This window comes from Bufo gargarizans, chromosome 10, assembly GCF_014858855.1.
Source record: "Bufo gargarizans isolate SCDJY-AF-19 chromosome 10, ASM1485885v1, whole genome shotgun sequence".
NCBI classification, from domain to species: domain Eukaryota; kingdom Metazoa; phylum Chordata; class Amphibia; order Anura; family Bufonidae; genus Bufo; species Bufo gargarizans.
The window spans coordinates 12,645,939-12,671,876 of NC_058089.1; the positions used below are offsets into that span (position 1 = coordinate 12,645,939).

Genomic DNA, 25,938 nt, shown 5'->3' on the forward strand with positions numbered 1-25,938 from the left:
AGCTGTGTATCTCATCCTATCCTGTGTGATACTGTCTGCTGAGCTGTGTATCTAATCCTATCCTGTGTGATACAGCCTGCTGAGCTGTGTATCTAATCCTATCCTGTGTGATACAGCCTGCTGAGCTGTGTATCTAATCCTATCCTGTGTGATACAGCCTGCTGAGCTGTGTATCTAATCCTATCCTGTGTGATACAGCCTGCTGTGATGTATCTAATCCTGTCTAACATCGTGAACACCTTACATCCCTCTGGCGTCCACATGGGGGCGTCCTCCCGGTGCTGTTATTGGGGGGGGGGGGGGGGTGATGCCACTTCCAGGAGTGAGAGTACTATAAATAGTGGAGATACTCAGCAGATTCCAGGAGGAATTACAGAGGATAAAGAGCTTCAGCCACAAATGTTTGTCATTTACAGACGAGCGGCCGGGTATATATAGTCCTAGTGTCCGCCGTCACCCACCGCCACGAGGATGCACTCTGCTTTGGGGCAACACTATACAACTCGAGTTATACTCTAGTCACATCCAGAGCTGCAGAATGCACTGTCTGCACTGAGTAGATAACCCACAACCAGTAGGCCATCCAGTGGAATTGTAAATGCAGCTTTCGCTGTGACTGGAGAAGAGAATATGGTTGCCCCTGTGACATTTTTCTTATGAGTTGTGGCGTGATGGCCGAGCCCTCAAAGGGGGGCACCACATTCCCTCATCCACATAAATTCCCGGCTGCCGCTGACATTCGCTTTCTTCAGCTGTTTTATCGCGGCCGCTAAGAGACTCACATGAGTGATGCGCGCGGAGAAAGGTTGCATGTAGCGCGTCCGCCATGTAAATGGGGCCTTTAAATAACCACAACGTAGCAAGCCGCCTTTTATCAAGAAATATGTCTGTACGGTGTGGCGGGCGGGCGGATCTGTGTGCGGAGTGCAGGCTATAGCGGCGCGCCGTCATATAAAAGCCATTTGTTAGCAGGGGTTAATGTCGGCTGAGGGATGTACCTGTCGTCTGGTGGGCGCACTCAGGTGGCGGCGTTTCAGTGTGTCAGCACATCAGTAATGGATTATTTTCATCCATTTATTCTGTTTATGAATCGCTGACAGATGTTTAGATTGGGAAATATATGAGGCTTAAAAATGACTTTATTGAAGAGAATTAATTTCCTGGATGCGGCGTGTGTAATGCGCTCGCTCCGCCGGAGCTGCCACTCTTAATGATGCTGAGACGCACTTAAACGCTTTTACCCGACCGTAATTTCAGGCAAGTGAAATAATGGTGAGTGGCCGGGATTAACTCTGTCACGGATCAGCCCCCTGCAAGCACGGAGTTAACTGGCGCCCTGAGCCCATGTAAGGAGGGAGGTGACCAGAGAGAAACCTACATAACGGACCTCATCATGGCCACATCTCGGTCATAGGACACACCGAAAGCAGGGCCCCACAGCAACAATGGCCCCTCCTCAATTAACCCCTTCCCCTACCAGTCATATTGAGAACGGCATAGACGCACAGGTTACTGGCGCCAATGGTCAACCATCCAGTGCTGTCCTCCAGCCTGATGAGCGCCTTCAGGTGGAGAATGGAAGAGATGATCACCCAGTATCATTCCACCCTATGCCGCCCTTCACACAGACCATAGTGTCCTGGATATGTTCAGAAACCCCCACGTGGCCAACTATCGAGTACCGGATGACAGTGGTAATCTGATTGCAGATGAGTGAAAGGTTAGGCTGCCCCCAAAATATGGACGCCCCTGCACCTGATAAAAAGTCGTCCCCAAGAGATAGGATTAGGCTGCACCCCCTTTTGTCAGGTCATCCCCATGAGATGGGATTAGGCTACACCCCCTGATATAAGGTCTCCCCCATGAGAGGGTATTAGGCCGCACCCCCTGATATAAAGTTTCCACATGTGATGGGATTAGGCCGCACCCCCTGATATAAAGTTGTCCTCATGTGATGGGATTAACCTACACCCCGATATAAGATCACCCCCATGTGATGGGATTAGGCACACCCCCTGATATAAGATTGCCCCTATGTGATGGGATTAGCCTACACCCCCTGATATAAGATTGCCCCCATGTGATGGGATTAGGCACACCCCCTGATATAAAGTTGTCCTCATGTGATGGGATTAGCCTACACCCCCTGAAATAAGATCGCACCCATGTGATGGGATTAGCCTACACCCCCTGAAATAAGATCGCACCCATGTGATGGGATTAGCCTACACCCCCTGATATAAAATCGCCCCCATGTGATGGGATTAGGCTGCACCCCCTGATATAAGATCGCCCCCATGTGATGGGATTAGGCCGCACCCCCTGATATAAAGTCACCCCCATGTGATGGGATTAACCTACACCCCGATATAAGATCACCCCCATGTGATGGGATTAGGCCGCACCCCCTGATATAAAGTTGTCCTCATGTGATGGGATTAGCCTACACCCCCTGATATAAGATCGCCCCCATGTGATGGGATTAGCCTACACCCCCTGATATAAGATCGCCCCCATGTAATGGGATTAGGCACACCCCCTGATATAAGATCGCCCCCATGTGATGGGATTAGGCTGCACCCCCTGATATCAGGTCTCCCTCATGACATTACACTATTGATGAGTTGGATTACTTTTGGGGGTCTTCAGGTGGAGCGATTCGCTCGTGTCTCCGGTTCTGCTCCTCTGTGTCGGTGAATCGGATTGTGCGCAGTGATGGCTACAGAATCATCTCTCAGAATCTCGTCCCCCTCGGATTTACTACTAAACTGACATGTTCCAGGCTACAGTGAATTATGGGGGACCCCTCAGTACATACATGGCAGGAAAAAGAGAGGAGAATGGGGTGAAATGGCGCCCAAGCCCCTCCAAGTGATTATCATTAGGCCGGCCGCTCTCTCGTTTCCTTCCCGTTGGATCACAGTGAGAGGTCAATTGTGTTGCCCCGGCTACTTATTCTAATTGGCACCAGTTTACCTAAATTCTCTCACACTGTCTTCACACGAGGGTTATCACAGGGAGCGCGGAAAAGACAATTTCCAGGCAGTGTCATGTCGAGAGTCCACCCGGCAGTTTCTGGCGGGGGATGCAGCATTAATGGCCTCGGAGATGATTGAGCGCGCCTTGTCCTCTGCATATAGGGATAATGCGCCTCTCCGCAGGGATCGCCTCTGAGCTATTTTAGATTTTACAGCAAAGGGCAAAAAAGGAAAAACATTTATTTCACACTGGAAATGTCTGTGACATTGTGCTTCCCCCGCACGAGCGTCTTCTGAGGAGCCGGATGGACGTCTTGTCATTTTATTTCTGTGAGTGCCTCTCATCAGTGTATTCTGCAATGTGCAGGTGGAGAGAAGAGAAAATGTGTCCCTCATGTATATTATGGGGGGCTCAGATGAACCCCTCGACTTCAGAGGGCCACACATCACATGCAGTGTGGAATGGCGGCACATATGTGGCCCCTATGGTCATACACAGGCCTCGCTGTTTCTGCATCTCCTGTTCACTGAAGTTGTGCCGATTATTTGTGAAATATGAAGATCTGTGGTGACAACCTCTACGGACAGTGTAATGGTGGCCATTAGTAGACTCCACACAGGATTCAGGGGCAGATATCACCAGGTCCGTCTCTGACAACTATTCAGACATGTGGAGAAAGTTTTATTTTATGTCAGGCCTGAGCGGCTCTTTCCCCGTGGACATTTAAAGAGGTATCGGATTCTTGTTATCGGTCATTTATCTTGGCGCCGGCAGCAGGTACTTAGCGGGTCCCGGGTTACCGCACTACAGTCTGCTCTGTGCAGTCATCATATCACATTAATGAGGAGCGAGGTACTGTCCTGTGAAGAACAAACCCCGCGCTGGGCTCATAAACCTAATGACTGCTCAGGAGCTGTGTGGGCGCAGGTAACGCAGCGAGCAGGACAATGTGATAGACGTAATGGATGGGCGCCTTCACGGGCTGCACCGCAGAATCTTCATCCAGCAGGTTGCAGAGCAGCAGTTCGGACAGATGTTGGAGCAGACTGGAACGGAGCCGTGTGCTGCATCCGGCTCTGCACATTGCTCCTGACATCTGGATGTTGCTGTTGTGGGGACTTTGCCTCGAGCTGGGAGGCTGCAAGGAACCTCGTGGCACTCGGCACAGGGCTTTTGCTACTCTTTAAGCGATTAGTGCACTGAGGCAGGAATAATGCTGAATTGCCGCTCCGTTGCCTCCTTGCATGGAATCCCGGGATGAAAGACAGACAAGATAAGGCTATTTACAATCAGACAGGACTAATTATCAGCTCCGTGGTTTGTGTTCCCTTTCATCTGAACATCCGTCCAAGGGATTCACGGAAAAGAAGAAAAAGTCTTCACAATGAAAAGATACAAAGTTACCAGCTGCTAATTATATACAGTATATATATATAGTTATATACAATGTATCACACAACCAGCAAACAGGAAACACAATGTATCACACAAACCACCAAACTTTGCTGAATAATCACTGACAACTAGAAAAACCGCAGAACCAAACTCTCCCTATAGATGTCAGCAGATGCTACCCACAGAGCTATGCACCAACATATTCCACAGCACTAACCCAAAATCACACAAGAGGAGTGAGGACTGATCACAAGAGCTTACAATCTATGAGGAGGTAGATGAGACGCATAAAGGAGTGAGGACCTGATCACAAAAGCTTACAATCTATGAGGAGGTAGGAGACACAAGAGGAGTGAGGACCTGATCACAAAAGCTTACAATCTATGAGGAGGTAGAGGAGACACAAGAGGAGTGAGGACCTGATCACAAGAGCTTACAATCTATGAGGAGGTAGAGGAGACATATGAGGAGCGAGGGCCTAATCACAAGAGCTTACAATCTATGAGGAGACACAAGAGAAGTGAGGACCTGATCACAAGAGCTTACAGTCTAGTAGGAGGTAGAGGAGACACATGAGGAGCGAGGGCCTGATCACAAGAGCTTACAATCTATGAGGAGACACAAGAGAAGTGAGGACCTGATCACAAGAGCTTACAATCTATGATGAGACACAAGAGGAGTGAGGACCTGATCACAAGAGCTTACAGTCTAGGAGGAGGTAGAGGAGACACGAGAGGAGTGAGAACCTGATCACAAGAGCTGACAATCTATGAGGAGACACAAGAGAAGTGAGGACCTGATCACAAGAGCTTACAATCTAGTAGGAGGTAGAGGAGACACATGAGGAGCGAGGGCCTGATCACAAGAGCTTACAATCTATGAGGAGACACAAGAGAAGTGAGGACCTGATCACAAGAGCTTACAATCTATGATGAGACACAAGAGGAGTGAGGACCTGATCACAAGAGCTTACAGTCTAGGAGGAGGTAGAGGAGACACGAGAGGAGTGAGAACCTGATCACAAGAGCTGACAATCTATGAGGAGACACAAGAGGAGTGGGGACCTGATCACAAGAGTTTAAAATCTATGAGGCGATAGGAGGCACAAGAGCTTACAATCTATGAGGAGGCAGAAGAGACACGAGAGGAGTGAGAACCTGATCACAAGAGCTTACAATCTATGAGGAGGTAGAGGAGACACAAAGGAGTGAGAACCTGATCACAAGAGCTTACAATCTAAAAGAAGGCAGAGGAGACACAAGAGGAGCGAGCACCTGATCACAAGAGCTTACAATCTATGAGGAGGTAGAGGAGACACAAAGGAGTGAGAACCTGATCACAAGAGCTTACAATCTAAAAGAAGGCAGAGGAGACACAAGAGGAGCGAGCACCTGATCACAAGAGCTTACAATCTATGAGGGGATGGCGGTGACATGAAGAGTTATCTGTGGTGTTACATAGGACTGCAGGTAACCCTACTACTTTCAGCGTTTTCTTGATGCTAAGCAGTCCCAAAGAGTTAATGTTTAGCACTGCTACATCTGTATCTGCAGAACATTGCGGCCACCTTTGCTCCTCGGACACGTGACCTGAGTCTTTCTTGTTGGTGGCAGAAGTTTGTCTTTCTTGTGGAGTTCTTCTTTGGAGGAGTTGGGGGGTGGGGGCAGCACTCACATCAGAGGCATGAAAGGGGCCGGATTTGAATATCAGAAGCTTTTGTGTTTGTCGCTGGCTGTCGGATTCTCTTTATGTACACAGGACGTGCGGCTACTTTAAATATTGAAAGTGATTTCCTATTCATATCATCTCTATTAATACTTCATCGCCTTGTTCTTTGATATCACACTGGAGACACGTTATATATTTCTTTTGTGCACCTCTCCCCTATAGACACACTGTTCACCCCCTCCCTCCCCTGACTGATGACAAACTCAGCTTTGCTACATCTGTATGGATGTAGGAGAGGAGATCTGAGACTGAAGACGCAGCCAGAAAAACTGCCCTTTCCTGCCCCACAATGAACTTCAAGGCTTTACATGTGTCCTCCATACCTGGAGCAGCTGTTACCAATACAGGGGAGAGTGCGAGCCAGGTGTGAAACCTCAGATCCACTGCGCGGCCGTCGCCCCCCCCCCCCCCCCCCCAAATTTTTGGGATGTTATAGTCCTGTATCCCAAGTGTCATTATACTGTATTCCCAGTGTCATTATTCTGTACCCCAAGTGTCAGTGTCATTATCCTGTACCCCAAGTGTCAGTGTCATTATCCTGTACCCCAAGTGTCAGTGTCATCATCCTGTACCCCAAGTGTCAGTGTCATTATCCTGTACCCCAAGTGTCAGCGTCATTATCCTGTACCCCAAGTGTCAGCATCATTATCCTGTACCTCAAGTGTCAGTGTGATTATCCTGTACCTCAAGTGTCAGTGTGATTATCCTGTACCCCAAGTGTCAGCGTGTCATTATCCTGTACCCCAAGTGTCAGCGTGTCATTATCCTGTACCCCAAGTGTCAGTGTGATTATCCTGTACCCCAAGTGTCAGCGTGTCATTATCCTGTACCCCAAGTGTCAGTGTGATTATCCTGTACCCCAAGTGTCAGCGTGTCATTATCCTGTACCCCAAGTGTCAGTGTGATTATCCTGTACCCCAAGTGTCAGCGTGTCATTATCCTGTACCCCAAGTGTCAGCGTGTCATTATCCTGTACCCCAAGTGTCAGTGTGTCATTATCCTGTACCCCAAGTGTCAGTGTGTCATTATCCTGTACCCCAAGTGTCAGTGTGTCATTACCCTGTACCCCAAGTATCAGTGTCATTATCCTGTACCCCAAGTGTCAGCATCATTATCCTGTACCCCAAGTGTCAGCATCATTATCCTGTACCCCAAGTGTCAGCGTGTCCTTATCCTGTACCCCAAATGTCAGCGTGTCCTTATCCTGTACCCCAAGTGTCAGCGTGTCCTTATCCTTTACCCCAAGTGTCAGCGTGTCATTATCCTGTACCCCAAGTGTCAGCGTGTCCTTATCCTGTACCCCAAGTGTCAGCGTGTCCTTATCCTTTACCCCAAGTGTCAGCGTGTCATTATCCTGTACCCCAAGTGTCAGTGTGTCCTTATCCTGTACCCCAAGTGTCAGCGTGTCCTTATCCTGTACCCCAAGTGTCAGTGTCCTTATCCTGTACCCCAAGTGTCAGCGTGTCCTTATCCTGTACCCCAAATGTCAGCGTGTCCTTATCCTGTACCCCAAGTGTCAGCATGTCCTTATCCTGTACCCCAAGTGTCAGCGTGTCCTTATCCTGTACCCCAAGTGTCAGCGTGTCCTTATCCTGTACCCCAAGTGTCAGCGTGTCATTGCCCTGTACCCCAAGTGTCAGCGTGTCATTATCCTGTACCCCGTCAGTGTCATTATCCTTGACCCCTAGTGTCAGTGTCATTATCCTTGACCCCTACTGTTAGGGTGTCATTATTGGCTAAGTTTTGGGGTGCCATTGTCCTGTACCCCTGGTAAGCTGTCTATAATTGTATGGGGTCTTCCTCGCCTGTCGGGTTCCCGCTCATGTTCTTCTAGGTGGAGGAGAGCAGTAGGGGAATCTTCTGCCTCACTGGAGCTTGTGTTGTGTGCGGAGCAGATATTGTCTGGGATTATTTCCTTCGGACAATGCGCTGTGCCTCACAGTTACTGGAATCCATATTTCACCAAGACAGGGAAATAAAACCCACGGGGAAGCGCTAATTGTTAATTCTTCAATGATGTCTCTTTCCGGAATCGTATCATTTCCCTCAGAGGAGGTCAGGATCCTCAGTGTGGATTTATGTCACTTGAGGCCGGAGGAAGCAGGACGGACAGAGGACCAGAGACCAACAGCTGCCTGTGTGTAATATGGAGAGTGGACAATAGCGTCTACAGACTCGGCAGAGGATCTGTCTGTAGAGGAGACCTGGACCTTTTGTGGATTTCTCCACCTGGTGTATTTCTATAATAATGTGCAGGATGCATGTGGGAATTGTGTAGATATGGCGCCATATTCCTGACGTGTATAGGATGTGTGGGGCCATCCCACTGGGGCTCTGTTCATCCTGCTAGGGGGGCTCTGAATTGATTGCACACAAGTGGATTATGAGAAACCGCACCCAACGGGCAGTGGGCACCCCGACAGCTGTGGTGGCAGTGCCCTGTCTCTTATGGATGAGATTTTTGGTGCAGTGTACTAGGGGTGGGCGATATGGCCTAAAATCTATATTGCGATATAATTGTAATAAAGGCCAGGTATAGGATATGGCCGGTACATGCAGGCTACGTTTGTATTCAGGCATATTAACTATATTCATTGGTGGCGCAGTGGCCACAGTCCCTCCCCTCCTCTCATTGGTGGCGCAGTTGCCACAGTCCCTCCCCTCCTCTCATTGGTGGCGCAGTGGCCACAGTCCCTCCCCTCCTCTCATTGGTGGCGCAGTGGCCACAGTCCCTCCCCTCCTCTCAGTGGTGGCGCAGTTGCCACAGTCCCTCCCCTCCTCTCATTGGTGGCGCAGTGGCCACAGTCCCTCCCCTCCTCTCATTGGTGGCGCAGTGGCCACAGTCCCTCCCCTCCTCTCATTGGTGGCGCAGTGGCCACAGTCCCTCCCCTCCTCTCAGTGGTGGCGGAGTGGCCACAGTCCCTCCCCTCCTCTCATTGGTGGGGCGCAGTGGCCACAGTCCCTCCCCTTCTCCTCCTAGTCTGTTCTCATTGGTGGTCAGCGGCAGCCGCACACAGTGGGGAGGGACGCCCTCCTTCTCCACTGTGCTGGCTCAGGAGAACATGGTGCGTGCCCAGTTAGGCACATGCCATGTTCTACGCGTGATATGGCGATATAAACGAAATCGCTATCGTTGAACAAATTTATATAGTTTATATTGCATATCATCTATATCGCCCACCCCTACAGTGTACATACCTTACAGTTACAGACACACACGGCCTTTCCGCCATAGTTGCACCAGTCATAGTGGAAGATGAGCCATTGCTGAATACTAATGGCCGGGGCACTGGTCAGGGCGGTGATGTGCCCATGTGCCAGGCCTCAGACATCTGCTTTTCAGCATGGCCGTGTCACTGTGACGTGCACCCAGTAGAGCAGCGCGGTCCCCTCCTCTCATCCTTCACAGATGTGGGGGATATTTTTAAGTCGCAGCATCTGTCCCTGGCACACACCACTGGCAGAAGCCGCCGTTTGCCTCTGGCGCTGTCACATGGCTCGCCCGCCGCGTCTGCCAGTTGCTATTTATCTTACCTTTCATTCTTGACTTTGCTCATTTTTAGGTTGTATCTGAAATGCCCTGAACGTCTCTTCAGGAGGAACCTGCGCGCTCCCACATTCATCTTTTCAGGGGCTGCTAATTAGGAGCAATATGTTGATCAGCTATGTTAATTAATTACAGCGAGCGGCTTTAAGGCACGGGGGGTTTATACATTTTTTTATTCGTTTTTTCCCCCCAAAATTTTTGTTTTTGAAGCAAAGTGGAGTCTGATCGGCCTCGCTGTCACCTCTTTGTGTTTCTGCCGTCTGAACCCAATTACTCATTGTCTCCATTGCTGCATTAATAAAGTATCACAGATTTGCATATTTTATTTAGGACGGTGGCAAATAATGTTCTTAACTAGGTCTCCACAGACTTTTCAGTTTTACTTGAGAGAGAAAGAAAATCCCCCAGAGCTGTTGTTTTAGGACATTTCCACCAAAGGAAGGAGAACAGAAATCTGAATCCAGAGCAGAGGAATTGTGGGGGGTGCACACTGCTGCTCTCTATTATTGGGGGGTGGGATTCGAGCCGTTGCTCTCCATTGTTGGGGGGGGGGGGGGGGTAGATGCACACCATTGCTCTCTATTGTTAGGTAAAGATGCATGCCACTGCTCTCCATTATTGGGGGGGGGGGGGGATTTACCCCGCTGCTCTCCATTATCTGGGAGAGATGCACACCGCTACTCTCTATTGTCGAGGGAGATGCACGCGCTGCTCTATATTTTTGGGTGGAAATGCACGCCACTGCTCTCTATTGTTGGGGGAGATGCTCGCGCTGCTCTATATTTTTGGGTGGAGATGCACGCTGCTGCTCTCTATTGTTGGGGGAGATGCTCGCGCTGCTCTATATTTTTGGGTGGAGATGCACACTGCTGCTCTCTATTGTTGGGGGAGATGCTCACGCTGCTCTATATTTTTGGGTGGAGATGCACGCTGCTGCTCTCTATTGTTGGGGGAGATGCTCGCGCTGCTCTATATTTTTGGGTGGAGATGCACGCTGCTGCTCTCTATTGTTGGGGAGATGCACGCGCTGCTCTATATTTTTGGGTGGAAATGCACGCTGCTGCTCTCTATTGTTGGGGGAGATGCACGCGCTGCTCTATATTTTTGGGTGGAAATGCACGCCGCTGCTCTCTATTGTTGGGGGAGATGCACGCACTGCTCTATATTTTCGATTGGATATGCATGCCACTGCTCTCTATTGTATCTAGTGTATCGTATTAGGTCATCCATTCACGGACTGATACAATGTAGCAAACTTTCAGCGTCTAGAAACATATAGCGGCCATGTTGAGGCCAAGAACAGTAAAGCAAATCACTTTTACTGCAGATCAGCAAGGTTTTCAAACTCATTTTTACAAGTAAAATTACCGGCACAATTTGTAACGTTGAAGACCATGCTGATCTGTGGATAAGAAATACTGGCGCTGGTTTGGGGATAGTGCCTTCCCCTCACCCGCTGCGAGCGTCTGACCAGGATGAGACTGTCTGCTGCTAACTGCCTCACAGCTTGACCACTCAATGTTTCAGTAAAGTCTCCTCCACCTGTTTAGTGCAGCATGCTCTATGGCTATCAGTGAGCAATCTGATGTGTAAGAGTTAGTCCTGAGACCACAATAGCCGAGAAACTGAGATGCTGCAGATTTATCTGACTGATGCTTGTTTTACAGCAGATCTACGCAGCACAGCTCGCCAGCATGCAGGTGTCTCCAGGAGCCAAGATGCCGTCCACACCGCAGCCACCAAACTCTACCGGAGCCCTGTCCCCCACCGGAATGAAGAGTGAAAAGAGAGGGACCAGCCCTGTGACACAGATCAAGGTAAACAACATGGCCGCCAGTCCTGTATCATAGAATGGCTTCCAATCTGGTGACTGTCGTACAACGGCTTCCACTTTGAGTTTTTTTTAGGTCCACTTTAAGTTCCCAGTCCATCGTCTCTGCTTATGTAGAGTGTCTTCCAAGCCAGCGACTGTTGTACAATGGCTTCCAATCTAGTGGCTGATTGTACAATACATTCCAATCTGGTGACTGTTGTACAATGGCTTCCAATTTGGCGACTATCATACAGTGGCTTCCAATCTGGTGGCTGATTGTACAATGGCTTCCAATCTGGTGGGTGGATTATTGTACAATGGCTTCTAATTTGGCGACTGTTGTACAATGGCTTCCAATCTGGCGACTGTTGTACAATGGCTTCCAATCTGGCGACTGTTGTACAATAGCTTCCAATCTGGTGGCTGATTGTACATTGGCTTCCAATCTGGTGACTGTTGTACAATGGCTTCCAATCTGGCGACTGTTGGGCAATAGCTTTCAATCTGGTGGCTGATTGTACAATGGCTTCTAATCTGGCGACTGTTGTACAATAGCTTCCAATCTGGTGGCTGATTGTACAATGGCTTCCAATCTGGTGACTGTGCTTCCTTCTTCAGTCTGTTCTGACTCCAGGACTTGACTGTTTCTATTTTCCATACATTTTGTGGTTTTCCTCATTTTTAATAACCTATAGATCTGTGGCTGACACATTGTGTCTGCGGAGTGCGTCCAGTCGCCAGCAGTGGGGTCATGATTCCAGTCCATCCCCATTACAGATAATGAAGGGAGCTGGATGTAGGAACCCCCTGCACCTGTCCCATTAGCGGCCGCTATGACGACTCCCCCTGGTGTGATGAAAGACGTGTTGGTGACAGCGGAACCTCACATCCCGCCGTTCCAGGTCGCCTATGCGCTGCTCGTGTCCTGATATCTGCACGACACAACATCTGCATCCACTTTTAGAAAAGACATTAAAATATTAGGAACATAAATCAAAGAAAACTCTTTATTAATGAAAGTGGGTCGCCATGGAGACGGCTGATTTGATTTGGTAACAAAACGTGTCCCAAACACTACGGACGGCAAATTCCACAGATGACACTGCAGCGCACGAGACGCTCCGGCAGCCACAGATCAATTCTTTACAGGATGACGGCCAACGCCTAGAAAAACACAAACGTGGAATCCGTCCAAGATGGAGTCGTGCTCCTCCGTGCAGCGACATAAAGCGCGTCGTTACAGGCGTCCTCGGAGCCTCATAACCAGGAGCGTACTGGAGGTGTTCTGCGCAGGAAGACACAAACTTTAAGAAATGCCCTTTTCTAATGAAAAGTTTTGCAACTTAACTTTTTGCTTTCCTTCCTCACTGTTTTTAAGATCTCTGCTTGCTGTTAGTGAAGAGCAAATTCTGGTTTACATCCAGTGGCTGAAACCCTGTACAAAGCTAATACTTCTCCTGGAGGTTCCAGTTGTTGAGTCGCTGGTGGTCGGTGTGACATGGAGCGGATCCAGCAATGGCTGTGTGTTTCTGGCGGATGACACGGTGTCACATCAATATAAGAGAAGCGTATTGTTCCCTTCTAAGAAGAAAACATGGCAGCTCCAGAAACAGACGACCATCTGCCGGGACATGTGCCGCAAATGAATAAAACATCTACTACTCTTATCGAGTGGAAACCTACAAGGAAGAACGGCGTCTGCAACCTGATGGCGCCGCACTCCATGCAGGACAAAGCCACGTGTTCCAAGGGGAACTCCACCCAAAAGCCATCAGGAGATCCTCCTTCCACACATCTTATACTATTACTGCTGACTACCTGCCTGTATATTATGACTGAGGGGTTGTCACATCCCCGCCCCCTGCTGATGACATCACTGATATAATGACATGTGATCAGACATGAGATCCACACACCTTATACTACAGGAACATCTACTCATCTATTACTGCTGACAACCTGCCCCTATATCATGTCTGAGGGGTTGTCACAGCCCCGCCCACTGCTGATGACATCACTGATATAATGACATGTGATCAGACATGAGATCCACACACCTTATACTACAGGAACATCTACTCATCTATTAGTGCTGACAACCTGCCTGTATATCATGTCTGAGGGGTTGTCACTGCCCCGCCCCCTGCTGATGACATCACTGATATAATGATATGAGATCCACACACCTTATACTACAGGAACATCTACTCATCTATTACTGCTGACAACCGGCCTGTATAACCTGTCTGAGGGGTTGTCAGTCTTTTATTGAAAAATCAGCAACAAAGTATTTACAAACAGTTTCTGTATTTCCGGAAATGACTACAGTGTTGTACAATAATAACGCCTCATACAATCCTTATGTTTCTTAAATAGGACCCCCACCCCCTCATATCTGTCCAGCCTAAATGACCAGAACGAAGCCCCCTGTGCCCAGTCTCTCATGAGGAGACCTCCATGTTCTGCAGTCTGGTCTCCTGTGATATATAAACATTAAAGTTCTCATTGAACAATCGCTGACAAATTGCCCAACGTTTCACAGGTCACTTAGGTTTCTTCATTTTTTTCCTTTTCCCGCTGCTATGTCCTTTGGTTCCCCACCTCTTGGTGGACACAGACACCTCAATGTCTCTCTCCTCGGGGACGTCTTCATCAGCGGCCTCCTGGACATTCTGGCTGCAGACTTCCTCACCTTCTCCTAAGACCTGGAACCTCCCAGGAGAGATCTCCACAGCAGGTGATCCTGGCGTGTGAATAGTTGTATGTTTGCATGGTTCCTGTTCAGAAGACGTGGTCTTTCTTTTTACCACTTGAAATCCCTCCTCAGTGGTTGACTCCATGGTTTCTGTGGTAGGACTGGATCCTTGTGTTTGGAAGGGTTCTCTCCAGGTGTCCCACTGGATGTCTCCATACTGGTGGTTTCTACAGTTTCTTTAATAGCACTGGAACCTTGCTGCTCAGAGGAGACCTCGCCAGCTGCTCCAGATGTCTCCCTAGATGCCTCCACACTGACAGGTGTCATTTGCTGACTATTTATTTCTGCGCGGTCACTTATACCTTCTGGCGGTGGCTCCACCAAGGCTGGATCGCTGTGCTCCGTGCGATTCAATTCTTGCAGATAATTCGGGGAAATCTTCCACATCGGCCTCATCAGAGGGATCTGTGCTGTTTTTTTTTTTGTGCTGCCCAAGCGGGCATTCACGGAAATTCTGTCCATATTCTGCACAAAGGTTACAGATGATACATCCCGTGCTGGTCTCTTTTGTATGATCCAGTCCTCCACACATTGAGCATTTCACATGCGGGCAGGTATAGGCCACGTGTCTGCCCCACATCTATGGCACAGTCTTGGCTGCCCAGGATAGTAGAAGATCCCCCTGTCAGATCCCAGGTAGAAGACATGAGGCAGGTGTCTGGTGACTCCATGGTTCTGCATCCGCTGGACTCTTACTTTTTTAGCCTCCATTCCAGATTCCTTCTTCATCATAGATCTTAAGCTGAATCGAGGACCAAACATCATCCTCTCAGCCAGTACAATACGTCTGCTATCGCCACCACCTCGGACTGGAGGAGAATTGTCACCTCTGTGGTCAGAGGTTGGAATAACTGAAGAACCTGCAGATTTCATGATGTTTGTTAGAATTAAATTTTCCCTAGAACAGGTCCAGGCTCTGCGGCATCTTGAAGCTGATGTCATGGATCCTGGTGGTCAGGACATGGATCAGCGCATAAACCTCAGACGCATCAAATCCCATGAGGTTTTTCAGCAGATCATGGCCTATGAACTGCCCTGTGGGGACGTCCTGCTCTTGGCCGGTGTACTGGATCCGTACTGTATTGCTCCTTTGGGGTGTGGGGTTTGCAGATCTTGTCACATTGGAGAATAGTCTCTGGGGTCTGGGTCAGTATTGCCCCATGCTGCAGGTTTACTTGCCCCTGGCTGCTGGGCTCTGGAGCTGGCCTTCTCTGATGGTGACGGCTCAGTGACCTCCATGTTGTGTCTGGAGTCCGTGGGCTGCTGTGAGTCAAGGATAGGTCTGTTGGGAATGGCTTCAGTGTCTGGGACTGGTATTACTGGGATGACTGGAGACAAGGCCAGGCTGTTACTGACTGCAGTGTCTGCACAGGTTCATTAACTGCTTCTCTGGATCAGGATCCTGGTTTAACCCAATTTGTGCTGGGTCTTGCTGACTACTTGGTTGCATTAACCCCTCAGTGACCACGCTGCTGTCTCCTGCAGGCTCCATCGGTGGAGCGGCCATGATTCTCACAGCTTTACCTTGCATTACAATGCTGTGCACTTCCTCCTAGTCCAGGTCCTTCTTGCTGATGGTGTCCCTTCTCTTGGCCGCCTGCAGCCCGGTCTCCCTCCTGGTTTGAGGGGCCTGGATTTTGGGCCCGGCAGTAGCCCCTCTGCTCTGTCTCTCATGGCGGTCAGTTCCCGGATACAGTTATCTAAACTCTCACTTTTCATCAGTCTCTCTCTTAATTTCCTCCTGCAGTCTGGAGATCTGCAGTTCTTTCTTATATATGACTTTATCAGTGACTTTACTCCTCACAGCTACAGCCGTGTCTTCACCCCGATCACCAGACTTATAGGCTCAACCTTCCTCAGCGCCATGACGTAGGCCCAGCTCCAGACCCGGGGCCCGCCTGGAGGCATCAGCCCATCTCCCCTCACCTCCTTCTGGGTCTGCAGCCAGGACCACTCCCTAGTGGGAGCTCAGCTGCACACAACCTCTCCTCTCCACAACTCACACCTCTCTGAGAGGTTGTCACAGCCCCGCCCCCTGCTGATGACATCACTGATATAATGACATGTGATCAGACATGAGATCCTCACACCTTATACTACAGGAACATCTATTACTGCTGACAACCTGCCTGTATATCCTGTCTGAGAGGTTGTCACAGCCCCGCCCCCTGCTGATGACATCACTGATATAATGACATGTGATCAGACATGAGATCCTCACACCTTATACTACAGGAACATCTATTACTGCTGACAACCTGCCTGTATATCCTGTCTGAGAGGTTGTCAGCCCCGCTGCCCAATATAGTGTACATATATATAAAGTCTGACAGCACTGCAGTCTGCTCCACCTGCGTAAGATACAGTCAGTGACATTGTACAGACTTTGTCAGCTTTTCCTCAGCATGATATACAGAATTTCAGAGAGGACTCCATGTGCATCCACCTGAGCAGAGACGTCAGGGACAGCTTGTGCAGCCCATAAACTGACGAGTGCAGCGTTTATGACGAGCGGCATGATGGATCTGCCTGACGCTGATCGTCAGCAGAGCTGAACACCTTCGTACTGATGTGTAGCTCCATTCAAATAATACATGTAAATGTACGGCAGCCACCGTAGAGGGAATGACCTACAACTCTGCCCTGCCACAGCTTCCTATCCCTTCCTTGTACTGCCTGTGTCAGTCTTCACTGTAGCTCTGGCATTCCATTCATGCAGCAGGCATCTGAGGATAACCATAACATGAATCTGTGATGATAATAGCCCGGTGTCTGTGGCTTAAGGTCTACAGTCAGGTTTCCCCTCTGGTCCAGGTCATTGTTTTATACAGATTCTGTGGTTCCCACAGTTTCCTTTGTCATCTTCTTATGTTCATGGCGGCCCTGCGCCATAGCGAGTGCCGTCCTGCGGCCTGGGCATCGCTGCGGTCCGCACCAGTGATTCAGCATTCAGGGCTGATGGACGGGACCCCCTGTTGCGGCTGAGATTCCTGGTGGTGTGTAGGTAGCGGTGCGCAGCGGCTGCCAGGGGTCTGAGCGGGCACCGGTACATTGTTCTTCTATAGGTCAGTGACGGGATTAACCCCCTCATTACCGCAAGTGCAGCCAATATTTGGGGGACTGTTACCTGCCGTTCCATATTTCCCTGCAGTGTAAAGTCGTCACGAGTTCCGCACAACTCGATGGGAATTTAAATAATTCTTTGTAAATGCCCGGGGTTAATTTCCATCTTAGAAAACACATTAAGACGTGAACTGTAATGTGCAGCGATTCAGGTAGCAGGCAGCGTGTTGATGTAAATACGTGGCAAGCGCGCAGGAATTAATGAGGCTGCAGATAATTAGCGTCTTTTGTTATTACAGCGGGAGGCGCTGCCATTGTCTGGGAGGTGGGAAGCGGCACCGTTGTCTTAAGTGCTAATGTGCCCCATTTATCTGCTTTTAATCATTGTTTATGTGAAATTCCCGCAGGATGAAGCCGCACAGCCTCTGAATTTATCAGCGCGACCGAAGACAGCAGAGCCCGTAAAGTCTCCCACATCGCCGACGCAGAACTTCTTCTCGCCCAGTAAGACCAGTCCTGTGAGTCTATCCAACAAGAGCGGCATCCCCAGTCCGATCAGCGGAGCCTTGGGCAGAGGATCCTCCTTGGGTAAGCGGTGCAGGCCAATGGCGGAGCACAAAAGCATCTGCTGCGCCTCCAGGAGATATAAACTCAGTGACACCCAGCTTTCCCAGATTCTGGGGGATGGTGGTGGTTCTGGTTGAGCGGGGTGACAACTCCTGCACTGCTCTTCACTAAGCTTTACTGCAGTCAGGACTCTAGGAAAGGGTGATAACGCCTGAAGGGCCCATCATAGCAGCCATATTGGTTGTTATCCAGCTTGTCCAGAAGCAGATAAAACTAGTACACAGCAGGGTGGACGTTTGAGAGAAGATTCGGAAAGAAAATCCGGAAATGAAAGCGTTGAGGGGAGTCCGATGTCCAGAGAAAATGGCGGTTCAAACGCTGCCGGAATACAGCCACAGAAAACTGCATTTCACCGTGTGCTGTTGCAGTAGTATTAGGTTTAGTCTTGTCTTGGTACCTAACTATGGAAATTAATTTCAAGGGGAAAATGGGGTCCTTGCCCATGAGGGGCCAATCAGTATTTGGAGAGTGGGGCCCCGTCTACCGACTCATGTCTGTTTTTAACCCATCGTCGCAACGGTTGGAGTGATTCACTTCCCTGCTCTGTGCTACAAAACAAGGCGGCTTTTAAAAGCGTGAGGAATTTGACACAGAGGTAGCGCTGCCCCGAGCCGCCCTAGAGACGATCCTCTGTGTGCGCATTATCACTGCCCCAAGATGACCGCAAAGGAAGGTGCAAACTGTGACTGAGCCCTGAGTACACCGGATTAATAAATACGCTGCGCCATTTTCTGCTTAATTACTTGCACTTAGTCTGATGCTGATGATTGGTGTGACGGACTGTGGGGTGACTTCAGATGTAGAAGATAAGCTGCTCTGTGGCCCTGCAGGCAAGGGGTCCGTGTGTTGTGGGTGACAATGGCTTTGCTGTGAGGCCACCATGTTACACCCTGCGCTGTATAATGTACGACACTTCTCCTCCGCAGATATCCTCTCCAGTCTGAACTCTCCCGCCCTCTTCGGAGACCAGGACACGGTCATGAAAGCCATACAAGAAGCCCGCAAGATGAGGGAGCAGATCCAGAGAGAGCAGCAGCACCAGCCCCACGGCCTGGACAACAAGCTGCCACTCAGTAACATCGGCCTGAACAACTGCAGGAGCGATAAGGTAACCTGTGCCTCATACCTCATGCGGGTGGTGACCAGACACCTGTGCTTAGTACCTCATGTGGATGGTGACCAGACACCTAAACCTTGTAGGCGGTGACCAGACACCTGTGCCTCGTACCTCATGTGGGTGGTGACTGGACACCTGTGCCTCGTACCTCATGCGGGTGGTGACCAGACACCTGTGTCTCGTACCTCTTGTGGGTGGTGACTAGACACCTGTATCTCGTGTGGGTCTTCTCTTTAGATTTGCATCACGGACTGTAGTTGGGGGGAGATATCTGTATAATGGGGGTCATACTTTATGAGGGGGTGCACCCCATTCTGCTTTCCTCTTACCCCAATGGGGCTGCTGGCAGTAATGGAGGGGTCAGCTTTCACTTAATATGTTTTGGAAAATGTTGATATGAAAATATAAGGGGTAATGAACATTGAGTGTCCAGTGTCCCAGAGGGGCTGCGGGGTCTCCGCCATAAGGGGCAGCTGGCATCTTATGTCCCCTCTACAAATAGTGATTCACTATGAGCGGAGATGAAGAGAAGCCTCCAGAACCGGCTGGATATGGAACAACCCTTCGTGGGGGAGGTCATGGCTGATGCCTCATCTTGGAGCCTTTCTCTACTTTTCTTATCATTTGTGATTTGGCCTTTTTATATGAACATCGTGCAGAGCCCGGGAACAAGCGCCACAAATATGATCCATAGGGGACCTCCCACCCCCCTAGGTCTCAGGAAATAGTGGCGTTCCAGAATTATTCCGGATTTTCTCTGATACTTGTGATGTAGTGTTTTTCTGGCTGCTCTGATCGGTAGATTCCTGGAGGCGGTTGAGGCTATGTAGTTTATACACATTTATCATCCATACTGAGTCCTCCCACAATCCACAGCGCAGGTGCAATGTCTGCCGGTGAGCAGGCAGCGCGCACGAAGTCTAAGGGAAGAGGGCACAAAGAGAGAAAACCGGGTGATCAACAGACAGGATCTCCTGACACAACTAGGTCTGAGAGAGGCATCTGAAGGGGGACAAAGGGCTGTGAAGGGGGACAGAGGGGTGTGGAGGAGGGCAGAAGGGTCTGAAGGAGGACAGAGGAGTGTGAAGGGGGACAGAGGGCTCCGAAGGGGGAGAGAGGGGGTCGGAAAGAGAACAGAGGGGTCTGCAAGGGGGAAAGAGAGGTCTAAAGGGGGAGAGAGAGGTCCCAAGGGGGAGAGAGAGGTCCCAAGGGGGAGAGAGGGGTCCAAAGGGGGAAAGATAGGGACAGAGGCGTCTGAAGGAGGACAGAGGGGTCTGGATGGGGACAGAGAAGTCTGAAGGGGGACAGAGGGGTCACCGTATTCATGCAGATATTCTGCTTGCTCTGGGGTTGCCATGTTGCCATCACTAAGCTCACTCTACATGGACTTCCTGTCATCTGGCCTCCAGTTATAACAACACATTTAGAAGTGAAGATCACTCGACAGGAAGTCAATGCACAGTTTGCCTGCCGCAGTAACCATGACAACCCCAGAGCAAGCAGAACCACTGCAGAATTGTAGCTTGAGGAGAATATCAGAAGTGTCATTAACAACTTGAAGTCCACTTGGATCACTGTAAGTGGGTCCGGAGTGATTCTGGCATACTGGAAGTAGTGTGTTCTGGTCGTTTACTCTCAGATGTAGCAGTGGCCCCGGCAGGGCGTTTGCCCCATAGCCTAATGTTGGGGACTGGAGGAGGGCATCTATGTGGTGTGTTTTCTCTAAAGCCCGGCTTCCACTGTTTGCTATATTTCAGATGCTGCTAGATGCCATCTCAGGAAGGATTTGCATTAGGAGTGCACACACAGTGAGTCACCATCATCTCTATTATACATATCTTTCTAAATGTTTTTTGGCTGAAAGTCCTCGGGGTTATCACCACAGAACCTCTGTCTAAGCTGCCATTTTGATCACTGGGTGGAAGGAAGATGGCTTCCAGCCCACCCCACGTAACATCTTGTGATATTCAATGTGTAAGCCAAGCGTTTAATCTGGCACATCCCGCTGAGGCTGCTCATATCGCCAGACACGCTGCTACTACCTGCCTGCCAGGCTGTTTGCTTCCGGGGAACTTTGTTTTGGGAGTGTTGTATTAAAAACTAAATATTGGGTGCTGCTCGTCTGCCATATTCCCAGATTCCAGGCACATTCGCAGGAGTTATTACTTTATGCAGGATTAGCTATAGAAAAGTTATTTGCACTGAATATTATATGTTTAGCTTCAGTTCTAGAGATGAGATCGGTGCAGGTTCTAGAGATGAGATTGGTGCAGGTTCTAGAGATGAGATTGGCGCAGGTTCTAGAGATGAGATCAATGCAGGTTCTAGAGATGAGATTGGTGCAAGTTCTAGAGATGAGATTGGTGCAGGTTCTAGAGATGAGATTGGCGCAGGTTCTAGAGATGAGATTGGTGCAGGTTCTAGAGATGAGATCGGTGCGGGTTCTAGAGATGAGATCGGTGCGGGTTCTAGAGATGAGATCGGCGCGGGTTCTAGAGATGAGATCGGCGCGGGTTCTAGAGATGAGATCGGCGCGGGTTCTAGAGATGAGATCGGCGCGGGTTCTAGAGATGAGATCGGCGCGGGTTCTAGAGATGAGATCTGTGCAGGTTCTAGAGATGAGATTGGTGCATGTTCTAGAGATGAGATCGGCGCAGGTCCTAGAGATGAGATCGGCGCAGGTCCTAGAGATGAGATCGGCGCAGGTCCTAGAGATGAGATTGATGCTGAAGGTGCTCAGTAGGGTTGTGGTCTCCTCACTTTCACCTTGCTCTTCTGTAGAAATGCAGCAGTGGTCTTGGAAGAATGTTTGGAGTCATTGTCATGCTGGATGGCTGAGGCTCTGTAGAGGGGGGGGGGCAGGCAAATCCTCATAATTTAATGCCTCACCAATGAAGTACAAAGACCCCACAACTTTAGCACTTATACACCCCCATAAAAGCTCTATGCCACCGCTGCTAGTCACCATGACGAACAGGCCCTTCCCTTGCACTCCTCACCCTTGTGCCACCATATATTTAAGATGCTGTCAGGACCAAAAAGAGATTCACTTTGGTCCTAGGATACACCTCTATCTGCAGTGTCCTGCTTTGGCGATCACTGCACCTCCTCTCACTGTGTTTAATCTTTGGGCGTATTGTAGCTAGAAGAAGCATACAAATAAAGAGCGCAACATGGGGTAGTATGTTCCTGGTAGTAAACCAGTTGATAGAACAATAGATTGGAGGCTCATCTTAGAGGTTGTGCTAGAGATAGGCACAACACTATTGTAGGTATGTAGAAAATCAGTGTCACGTCGCCAGGTCTTCAGGAGAGGGTGCCCACTCTCCAAAGCAAAATAGTAGAGTTGTAGCAGGATCACTCAAGGGCGCAAAACGACACTGGTCCAGACACTTTAAATTTAGATGAGCATTTTCCTTTATTTCAGTAGTTCATGTCAGGTAAAACAGCAACAACGCGTTTTGGGGATACAAAGGTCCCCTTCATCAGGTTAACAGGCTGGTAATGACAATTGGTACTTATTCCAGGTTTTTATACATTAAAAACCTGCCAAAAAGGACACCTGGGTCAGCCCCATGGGAGCCTCCCCCAGGTTCCTTATTAGCATATTGGGGTTCAAGCTAGGGTTCTTATAATAAAGAGGTGCTTATATACTATATTGTAATGTGTTTCTAATGTATAAAAAAAAATAAAAAAAGAGCGGAGGACACAACGGCCAGAGCGGAGGACACAACGGCCTGAGCGGAGGACACAATGGCCTGAGCGGAGGACACAACGGCCTGAGCGGAGGACACAACGGCCTGAGCGGAGGACACAACTGCCAGAGCGGAGGACACAACGGCCAGAGCGGAGGACACAACGGCCTGAGCGGAGGACACAACGGCCTGAGCGGAGGACACAACGGCCTGAGCGGAGGACACAACGGCCAGAGCAGAGGACACAACGGCCAGAGCAGAGGACACAACGGCCAGAGCGGAGGACACAACGGCCCGAGCGGAGGACACAACGGCCCGAGCGGAGGACACAACGGCCCGAGCGGAGGACACAACGGCCAGAGCGGAGGACACAACGGCCAGAGCAGAGGACACAACGGCCTGAGCGGAGGACACAATGGCCTGAGCGGAGGACACAACGGCCTGAGCAGAGAACACTGGCAGCGTCCTCCACCCCTTGGAAACCAGTCACATGATCGCAGAAACAGCAATCATGTGACCAGAATATTACATCAACACAATCCTCATTCTATTAACTGTGTTTTTTTTAAATACATTAGAAATACATTACAATATAGTATATAAGCACCTCTTATTCACCCACGTGCATGCTTTTTATTTTTGGTTGTTCATTATAAGAACCCAAGCTTGAACCCCAATATGCTAATGAGGAACCTGGGGGAGGCTCCAACTCGTTTTGTGCCCTTGAGTGATCCTGCTACAGCTCCTCTCACTGTGTGGCATGAAACCCTCCAGCTTGTCTCGTCACTGCCCGACTCTCCAGCATTTGCCCTGCGGTTCTCTTGCACTTTATCAGTATTGAGAAGTTCCATTGGTGACTGATAGATCGGAGACCCTGGTCCCATTTATTACATTTTACGAGGGTGCGCTCGTTTACAGAGTCACCCTGCACGCTAAGCTTCAGGAAAGTGTATTCTGAGTAATTGTGTGAATGGAGAGAGAAGCGGCACTTTCATAAATGGCGCCTTTTTTCTGCTGATGGCTTGGCCTTTTGTTGCCTGTGCAGTAACTGGTGATAGTCCTAATATTAAAGTGTACCTGTCGTGTCGTCTGTAATATGTTGTAGGGACGGGAGGTTAAACATTTTTATAATGTACTTTATTAGGGGAAGATGTTTGTTTGTAAAGAGTCTTCTTCGCAACTCCTAAGGCCTCATGCACACAGCCGTTGTTTGGGTCCGCATCCGAGCCGCTGTTTTGGCGGCTTGGGTGCGGACCCATACACTTCAATGGGGCTGCAAAAGATGCGGACAGCACTCCGTGTGCTGTCCACATCCGTTGCTCCATTCCGTGGCCCTGCTAAAATAATTTAACATGTCCTATTCTTGTCCGCGTTTTAGGCATAAATAGGCATTTATATTGAAGGCTGTCCGTGCCGTTCCGCAAATTGCAGAACGCGCACGGACGCCATCCGTGTTTTGCGGATCCGCGATTTGCGGACCGCAAAACACACCACGGTCGTGTGCATGAGGCCTAACAACGTTTCTAAAGAGAGTCTGTCTTCACTCTTCAACGTCTCCAGAGCGCTCAGGACGCCTGTGTGTAAGGATCTCAGTACCGTAAAAAACGTTTCCGTTTAGTCCCCATGCATTCTGAATGGAAAAAGATGCGTTAGGATGTCTTCCGTTCCGTCAGCATTCCATTTTGTGACCGGACACAAAACCGCAGCAAGCTGCAGTTGTCATAAAAACTGATCCAGCACTGAAAACAATGTAAGTCAATGGTGACAGATATTTATATATATATTTTTTTTTTTAGAAGCCTAAAAAACAGATCCATCACGCTTTCAACGTATTTAGTGACTGATCAGTTTTTTTCCATTCTGATTTCGTATAATGGCATCCTAACGGAACGGATACATCCTAATGTGCAAAATCAAAACAGATCCGTTTAATTCCGGTATTGAGATCTTCTGCCGGATCTCAATACTGGAATTAAAAAAGCAAGTGTGAGAGTAGCCTAAGATGCAGAGGCTTCCGGCCGCCTCGTCACTACCCCAGTCCCTGACTATGTGCCATACATGTGCCCTATTCACTGCCATCGCCCTGAGTATCTGACTGGTTACACACAGGCGTCCTCAGCACTCGGTAAAACACTGACGACAGATCCTCCTTCGTAACGCTCAGATATTTGCTAAGAAGACTCTTTAAACCCAAACGAACGTTACACTTTAAGACAAGAAGGGGGTGGTATTGATTTCACAGCTGTTCAAGGAGGGCACTTTTATTTCCTTGGAGGGTTCACTGTACAGAAGTTCACTGATTTTGTTATATTCAGCTTTAGGGTCCATACACACGTCCGTGTGTGTGTTTTGCGAATCCGTGGATCCGCAAAGCACGGACATCGGCGGTGTGCGTTCCGCATTTTGCGGACCGCACATCGCCGGCACTTAATAGAAAATGTCTATTCTTGTCCGCAATTGCGGACAAGAATAGGACATGTTCTATTTTTTTCGGAATTGCGAAACCGGAATTCCGTTCCGCAAAATGCAGAACGAAATTGCGGATGTGTGAATGGACCCTTATCATGCTTTTTGTGGCACTAAAAATAAGTGCTCGTTTCAGGTACAATCCAACTGTTCAATCAAATTTATGGTCAGAATCCCTCTTAATAAAGGCTCCATACCTGAACTGCTGGCTGCAGGTGGGGCTGTCTGACCTGCAATTTGCATGCCGGCTTCCTTATAGATCTCTTTACAAGTTCTAACCATAGATTGACGCAGTTTAAGATGATACGTAGACTGTATTATTCGGCCATACAGCTCCACTCTATTAAATCAAGAATCTCTTTTAGAATTTATTGTGCTTTTTTGTATGTTCCCTATTTACTTAATGGAAAAAAAAATCTGTTGAAGGAAATTACTCATAATGCAATTCCCTAACATATATATATATATATATATATATATAGTTAGATCCGTCAGTTGGTTTACCTGCACTCCCATAACAGAACACTCATCACTACTTCAGCTCTGCTGCATCTGTATAAGGCTACATGCACACGACCGTATGTAATTTGCGGTCTGCAAATTGCGGATCCGCCCAAAAAAAAAGGATGACATCCGTATGCCATTGTTTTTTTTTTTTGGTTTTTTTTTTCGGATCCATTGTAACAATGTCTACAACGGACAAGAATAGGACATGTTCTATTTTTTTTTTTTTTTGCGGGCTACAGAACGGAC

The 25,938-nt window shown here is 49.1% G+C and overlaps 1 protein-coding gene across 18 annotated transcripts in view; it reads left to right on the forward strand.

The window, feature by feature from the left end:
* Positions 1–25,938, forward strand: part of SOX6 (SRY-box transcription factor 6) — a 288,239-nt gene that overhangs the window by 242,880 nt on the left and 19,421 nt on the right. For 14 of the 18 annotated variants that reach the window (XM_044271016.1, XM_044271012.1, XM_044271009.1 and 11 more), the window contains 4 exons: positions 11,317–11,466; positions 17,688–17,868; positions 18,834–19,015; positions 20,782–20,832. In XM_044271016.1, coding sequence (XP_044126951.1) covers positions 11,317–11,466; positions 17,688–17,868; positions 18,834–19,015; positions 20,782–20,832 — 564 coding nt within the window. The remainder of the gene's footprint in view (positions 1–11,316; positions 11,467–17,687; positions 17,869–18,833; positions 19,016–20,781; positions 20,833–25,938) is intronic. The other 4 variants (XM_044271021.1, XM_044271022.1, XM_044271020.1 and 1 more) reach the window with 3 other exon arrangements.